At 52.0% G+C, this 7,500-nt stretch overlaps 1 protein-coding gene across 1 annotated transcript in view; it reads right to left on the reverse strand.

Annotated features, from left to right (window-relative positions):
- The window catches only part of LOC311368653 (dysferlin-like), a gene marked incomplete at its 3' end in the record, with an annotated part of 21,124 nt that overhangs the window by 364 nt on the left and 13,260 nt on the right, over nucleotides 1-7,500 (reverse strand). Inside the window, 14 exon segments of the mRNA XM_084487453.1 lie at nucleotides 205-273; nucleotides 275-401; nucleotides 1,086-1,192; nucleotides 1,322-1,446; nucleotides 1,925-2,102; nucleotides 2,380-2,493; nucleotides 3,085-3,200; nucleotides 3,944-3,976; nucleotides 5,480-5,562; nucleotides 5,695-5,738; nucleotides 5,863-5,931; nucleotides 6,279-6,382; nucleotides 7,044-7,170; nucleotides 7,395-7,500. The exon segment at nucleotides 7,395-7,500 is cut by the window's right edge and continues 10 nt beyond it. Of these exon segments, the coding sequence (XP_084343579.1) occupies nucleotides 205-273; nucleotides 275-401; nucleotides 1,086-1,192; nucleotides 1,322-1,446; nucleotides 1,925-2,102; nucleotides 2,380-2,493; nucleotides 3,085-3,200; nucleotides 3,944-3,976; nucleotides 5,480-5,562; nucleotides 5,695-5,738; nucleotides 5,863-5,931; nucleotides 6,279-6,382; nucleotides 7,044-7,170; nucleotides 7,395-7,500 (1,402 nt within the window).

Genomic DNA, 7,500 nt, shown 5'->3' on the forward strand with positions numbered 1-7,500 from the left:
CTCACCTCTACACCCTCCTCCCACTCTACCCCTCTCCTCGAGACCCTCCCACTCTAACCCTCTCTCCCTCACCTCTAGACCGTCCCACCTCTCCCTCACCTCTAGACCGCCATACCGTACGCCCTCACCTCTAGACCCTCCCACTCTCCTCTACACCCTCCCCCTGTCCCCCTGTCCCCCCTCTCCCCCCCCCCCCCCCTTTACCTCCTCAGCCAGGGAGCGGAGGCGGGCGGCCCAGTCCTGGGCCAGCTCCAGCACGGAGGACAGGTCGGTGGCGGGGGCCGTGTTTCAGGCTCTGCGCCCCCGACAGCACCTGCTGCAGGTGGAGGCAGCGCAGGTTACGCAGAGACTTGTCCAGAGGGGTCACACACGGCCACTGGTCCAGGGAGGGCAGCTCCTGACTGGGGGGGGGGAGGCAGAAGGGAGGGCGGGAGGGAGACGAGAGAGCGGAGAGAGGAGAGGGGGAGAGAGGAGAGGAGAGACGACCACGGAGAGACGAGAGATGAGCGGGGAGAAGAGACAGGGAGAGAGGAGAGGAGAGAGGGGAGAGGAGAGAGGAGAGAGGGGAGAGGAGAGAGGAGAGAGGAGAGAGATGAGCGGGGAGAAGAGACAGGGAGAGAGGGGAGAGGAGAGAGGGGAGAGGAGAGAGGAGAGAGATGAGAGGAGAGAAGAGACAGGGAGAGAGGAGAGGAGAGAGGGGAGAGGAGAGAAGAGACAGGGAGAGAGGAGAGGAGAGGAGAGAGGGGAGAGGAGAGAGGAGAGAGATGAGAGGAGAGAAGACAGGAAGAGAGGAGAGGGAGAGGGGAGAGGGGAGAGAGGAGAGGAGACAGAACAAAGGAAAGCACAGAGGAGAGAGATGGGAGAGAGGAGAGAGGAAAAAGGAGAGAGCGGTGAGAGAGAAGAGAGGAAGAGGGGAGACGACAGAGGAGAGAGAGGGTAAGACATCAGGAGACAGAAAAACAGATGGAGAGAACCGGGGAGAGATGAAACTGTATTTGTTATGGTTTTCACGGCGGTCAGGCTAAACAGCCAGTAGCAGCGTCCGTAAGTGATGACATCAGAATCCAGACAGCCTATCCGGTTACCTGCAGTCGGTGATGACCTGGTCTAGCAGGTCGACCACGGCTAGCTCCACCTCCTCCAGGTCAGTGGCAGCCTTCACCAGCAGCTGGACGCGCTGCAGGTTCGACTCCTGAGGGCAGAGAACCCATGAGCCAGGCGGAAGGAGGTGGAAAGAGAAGAGCTAATGCTAGACCAGAACTACACACACACACGCATACAGGCACAGACGCACACACACACACACACACACACAGGGTACCAGGTTGTGTGTGATGTGTAGCAGCATGTTGAGAGCTTCTATCCTGGGTCTGATGTCCTCCCATTCTGACGACAAGACCACCACCGGCTTAACGTTACCCCACGGCAGGTAGTAGTAGTGACAACCTAGAGACATACATATATTAACATATACATTAATATATACCAGACAACCTATATGTAGACCAGAAAACCGGCCTATCACTACCCCAGGGTAGTGGCAGTAAAACTATAAACATAAATGATGGAACCGCTAGTACCAGAAATTGCCACATGGTGGTGCTGTTGTGTAATTCGAAATTAAAAGACAACAGATTTCAGTTGGACTGGAGCATATATATATTCCGTCTTCATTGTCTTGAAATGTCACCAACATAGAATGTTAAAATTATTCTACAACAGAATAAATATTAATATTTATTTAATATTTATATTTAACAGAATAAATATAAATATTTATTCTGTAATAAATATTTTGGAATGACATATCACAATTGTAAGAATGCATCTTCTATCTTCTATAGAATAAACTCATCAAATAGTCTTAGGAATGTATTTATTTATTTATTACGTTTTCGACACAGCCTTTTGACCTCTGACCTACCGTCAAACACGGCGCGGCTGAACTGGGTGGTGGAGGCCAGCGGCAGACAGGTGTAGTCAAACTTGTTGCCGTAGTTACCGATGCTGACCTCGAATTGGACGGCGTCGTCTACGTCCTGCAGGAGCGTAGCGGAGTAGAACGCCGCAAACAGAGAGAACTTCCTCTTCCTCAGGAACTTCTGATAGAGGAGGGAGAAGAGGGGAGGAGGGGAGGAGAGGAAAGGAGAGGAGAGGAGAGCGGAGGAAATGAGAGGGGAGGAAAGGAGAGGGAGGAGGGGGAGAGGTGAGGAGAAGATGGGAGAGGAGAAGAGAGAAGAGAGGAGATGAGGGGGTGGGGAGGGGAGGAGGAGGAGAAGGAAGACCAGCGGGACAGAACGAGGAAAAGGGAGACGAGTGAGAGAAAGAACAGAGCGTCCCATCCACCCGGGTGTACAGAGTCCAGACGGCCTTCCTCACCTGCACCACCAGCAGATCGTCTGAGGGGATGTCCTCCGTCCTCTGGTCCAGCCGGTCCACCAGCTTGGTGCTCAGCTCCACTAGGACACGGCCGCGGTACGACACGCCCTCACCCTGCCATGGGAGACAGGGAGGAGGGGAGGGAGGGGGGGAGAGAGAGAGGGAGAGAGGGGGAAGAGAGAGGATGAGAGAGGGGGGGGGGTGAAAGGGAGAGAGAGGGGAAGAGGATGGAGAGAGGGGTAGAGGAGAGCAGAGAGGAAGAGAGAGGGGGGGAAATGGAGAGAGAGAGAGAGAGAGAGAGAGAGAGAGAGAGAGAGAGAGAGATAAAGGAGAGGAGGGTGGAGGGAGAGGGGGGGGGAGTTGGGAGGTGGAGAGTAGGAGAGAGATGGAGGATGTAGCTTTTACATTTTACTGTATTCAATGGTAGTAAAACTGTAATTGGTATCTGATTTGGAGGGGGAAGTAATGGGGTAGGTGGGGGTGGGAGTGGTGGTGGGTGGAGGTAATGGGGGAGGGGGAGGAGGTAGTGGTGGTGGTGGAGGTAATGGGGGAGGGGGAGGAGGTAGTGGTGGTGGGTGGAGGTAATGGGGGAGGGGGAGGAGGTAGTGGTGGTGGTGGAGGTAATGGGGGAGGTTGAGGTGGGAGTGGTGGTAGGTGGAGGTAATGGGGGAGGTGGAGGTGGGAGTGGTGGTAGGCGGAGGGTACCTTCCCCAGGTTGAGGGTGTGGTGGGGGTCGTTGAAGGTGTGGAATTCTCTGGGACTCCCGTACAGGTTGACCCAGCTGGGCCCGAAGGTGGGCAGGAAACCCAGACTGTCATCAACTACACACACACACACACACACGCACACACACAAATATATGAACATGCACCCACCACACATACACATACAACACACACATGCACACATATATGCACACGCATAGCCACAGACACAAACACAAGCATACACACACAAAAACATACATTAACAGATACATACACACACAAAAACATACAATAAGAGATACACACACACACACACACACACACACACACATTAACGCAGACACAAACAGTAATTTATTATCAGAGATATAAGTGAAAAAAATATAACAATTAAACAGCAATCATTAAAGATTGAAGCAGAGGAGTCAGGCTCATCTCACCTGCATTGATCAATAATCAATCAATCAATAAATTAATCAATCAATCATCTCTTTGAATGATTTCAATGATTTCAAGATTTTCCAGACACAGGAATGTGGAAAGTCAAGAGCTGATCTACAAGTAGTTCATTAAGTCATTCTTCATTCAGTCACATTCAAGTCAAAAACATGAGATAATAAAGAGGGTGAGGGAGAGTCAGAGTTAGAGAGAGAGAGAGTGAGAGAGTTAGAGAGTGAGAGTGAGAGTGTGAGAGAGAGTGCGGAGATAGAGAGGTAGACAGATATAGAGAGGTAGTGAGAGAGCAGTGGAGCGGTCGAGAGAGGTAGAGTTACAGACCGGATGGCAGAGAGAGGTGGAGACAGTCAGAGAGAGAGAGTGTTGGAGGGGGAAGCGGTCGAGAGAAGTGATGAACATACTGGCAGACTGGAGGCTCCTAGAAGACGGCTCGTCTGGTGCACAGAAGAAGAAGAAAGAGTGAGCGACGGAGAGAACCAGAAGGGCGTGGAACCAGGAAACAAGACACAAACACAATAAGTGTTCTGAGCCGGCGCTGTGCGTGACGTTCGGTCACAGCGCGGTCACGTAGCAGGCTTCTGTTTGGACAACATGACAATCAAGCCACACTAAACAACAACGTCCGGTTAGTTGGTTAAAGAAGAAGCTCAGGCCTGAACGCAGAGGCTAGGACAGCACACACACACGGTGCAGAGGAGGGGGCGTCTCAGCGTCAGGTCGTCTCTGTCCTCCTCGGTCTAGTCTCGTGTCCCGTTGGACCAGGGGAGATCCATTGTGCAGATGGAGGATCCTATACTTGCAGTATTGAGGAGGATATATTTGGAGGGTCATCAACATTTTTGTTGCTGTCCAATGAGCCATGTCATGGTTCTTCCAAAACGGTTTTCCAAACCGTTGAACCGTACTAGGATTAGGTTTCCCACTGATATAGGACCTAACTACCACCTCAGCTTATTTATGCTAGAAGTGCTGATTGATTTACAACGCAGCAAACAAGAGGCCGAATGAACTGATCAGGATTCAGTTGAAGAGATTCAGTCTGAAAGACAGGAAGAGAAGTAGATGGAGAGGAAGTCGACGAGAGAGAGCTAAGTAGGGAGACAATGTATGTATGTAAGCCACTTCAAAAACAGGTTAGACTAGCTCAGACCAGACCAGGCCAGGTTAGACTAGCTCAGACCAGACCAGGCCAGGTTAGACTAGCTCAGACCAGACCAGGCCAGGTTAGACTAGCTCAGACCAGACCAGTCCAGGTTAGACTAGCTCAGACCAGACCAGTGCAGCCAGTTAGGAGTTAATACAAAAATGGGTTAGACTAGCTCAGACCAGACCAGGCCAGGTTAGACTAGCTCAGACCAGACCAGTCCAGGTTAGACTAGCTCAGACCAGACCAGTTTACACTAGTTCAGACCAGACCAGACCAGGTTAGACAAGTTCAGACCAGACCAGACCAGTTGACACTAGTTCAGACCAGACCAGTCCAGTTGACACTAGTTCAGACCAGACCAGACCAGTTGACACTAGTTCAGACCAGACCAGTCCAGTTGACACTAGTTCAGACCAGACCAGTCCAGTTGACACTAGTTCAGACCAGACCAGTCCAGTTGACACTAGTTCAGACCAGACCAGACCAGTTGACACTAGTTCAGACCAGACCAGTCCAGTTGACACTAGTTCAGACCAGACCAGTCCAGTTGACACTAGTTCAGACCAGACCAGTCCAGTTGACACTAGTTCAGACCAGACCAGACCAGTTGACACTAGTTCAGACCAGACCAGTCCAGTTGACACTAGTTCAGACCAGACCAGTCCAGTTGACACTAGTTCAGACCAGACCAGTCCAGTTGACACTAGTTCAGACCAGACCAGACCAGTTGACACTAGTACAGACCAGACCAGACCAGTTGACACTAGTTCAGACCAGACCAGTTTCTCACCATCGATCTCTCCACCAGGAGCTGATATCTTGGACATGCACAGGTGGGCCGTGCCGATGATGTCATTGTGACTCGCCCGGTCCCTGCAGACGAAGAGCGCAATGATGATGTCATCAAACAGGATGATGATGATGATGATGATGATGTCATGTAATATGAGGATGAGGCCATCAAACGTGACGATCATGATCATCGAACAGTACCATCCGACTCACCAGTCGAGGACCCTGAGCCTCATCTTCTCACACATGGAGGGAAACTAAAAGGAGACAAAACAACAGCATTAGTCTCTGCTCCCGCCCCCAGTCTGGAGACGGGGTAGTGTGATTCGCCCAGCCTTGTAATGGACTGATGTGATTGGTTGGCAGGAGCGTCGTTCTCACCCTGATGGGCAGGGACAGGCACTGGTTCCACTGGGGGTTGGCACTCTTCTCCAGCACTTTGGTGCAGATCTGAGGACACAAGGATTCTCCTTACTTTGCATTAATTTACATTATTTAGCATTTGGTAGTAGACACTATTACCTAAAGTAACTTACAGTGAGTTCAGACACATTTCATTAAGGAACAGGTAGGGGTTGGACAGTACAGAGATAGGTCAGTAAGGAGCAGGTCGGTGTTAGACAGTACATGGTATATAGAATATGGACATGGGGAATCCAACCCAGAATCCTTCAGCTGGGGGGGGGGGGGGCAACCCCTGACCACTACTGTCCTGCAGTGCATCCCTCCCCAGCATACTGGTGAACTCTACCACTGAGGGTCCTTGATGATGATGATGGTGATTTGTGCACACTTACGGTTTTCCCTGCAAAGTGGATCTCTACCAGGGGGTCGACGAGATTCTTCCTGTTGCTGTCGAAGCCCAGGACCTGCCTCATCCCGTCCATGAAGGCATCGTCCACTGGGGGGAGGGGGAGGGAGGGAGGGAGGGAGGGAGAGGGAGGAAAGAGGGAGGGAGGGAGGGAGGGGAACTAAATGGCTGCAGAATATCCAAAGAATATAGAGCGAGAGAAGAGATATAGGAAAAGAAAAGAATTTGAGAAATGGAGAGCAAAAATGATGAGAGAAGACAGAAGGAGAGGAGGAGGAGAGATAGGAGGAGAGTAGAGGAGGACTCACTCTGAGGAGGAGACAGGAGGAGGAGGATAGAGGAGGAGGAGAGGAGGAGGATAGAGGAGGAGGAGACAGAAGGAGGAGAGGAGAGGAGGACTCACTCTGAGGAGGAGACAGGAGGAGGAGGATAGAGGAGGAGGAGAGGAGGAGGATAGAGGAGGAGGAGACAGAAGGAGGAGAGGAGAGGAGGACTCACTCTGAGGAGGAGACAGGAGGAGGAGGATAGAGGAGGAGGAGAGGAGGAGGATAGAGGAGGAGGAGACAGAAGGAGGAGAGGAGAGGAGGACTCACTCTGAGGAGGAGACAGGAGGAGGAGGATAGAGGAGGAGGAGAGGAGGAGGATAGAGGAGGAGGAGACAGAAGGAGGAGAGGAGAGGAGGACTCACTCTGAGGAGGAGACAGGAGGAGGAGAGTAAAGGAGACAGGAGGAGGAGTAAAGGAGGACTCACTCTGAGGGAGGTCTTCAGCTCTGAAGACCTTCAGGGAGAACTGAGCTCCTCTGAGGGTCAGACCGGCCGGCCTCAGGAGGTTCCCCTCGATGTCCTCCTTCTCCTCCACAGACTCCCTCTGGTCCGCCTGCTCCCACACACACACACACACACACACACACACACACACACACACACACACACACACACACACACACACACACACACACACACACACACACACACACACATACACACACAGACACATACACATGTAAACATAACACAAATCAAAACAATCTTCCACGCATTATAAAGTCACATGTGTGTGTGTGTGTGTGTGTGTGTGTGTGTGTGTGCGCGGCCTCTCACCGGGGGTTCGTCTCCCGCCGCCAGCACCAACAGGCTGACCTTCACGTAACCTTTGACCCCTGCCGAGAGGTCGTCGGGGTCACTGAGCAGCAGCCACTTCCTCAGG

The sequence above is a fragment of the Micromesistius poutassou genome (genome assembly GCF_964030765.1).
Source record: "Micromesistius poutassou genome assembly, chromosome: 23".
Classification (NCBI taxonomy): Eukaryota; Metazoa; Chordata; class Actinopteri; order Gadiformes; family Gadidae; genus Micromesistius; species Micromesistius poutassou.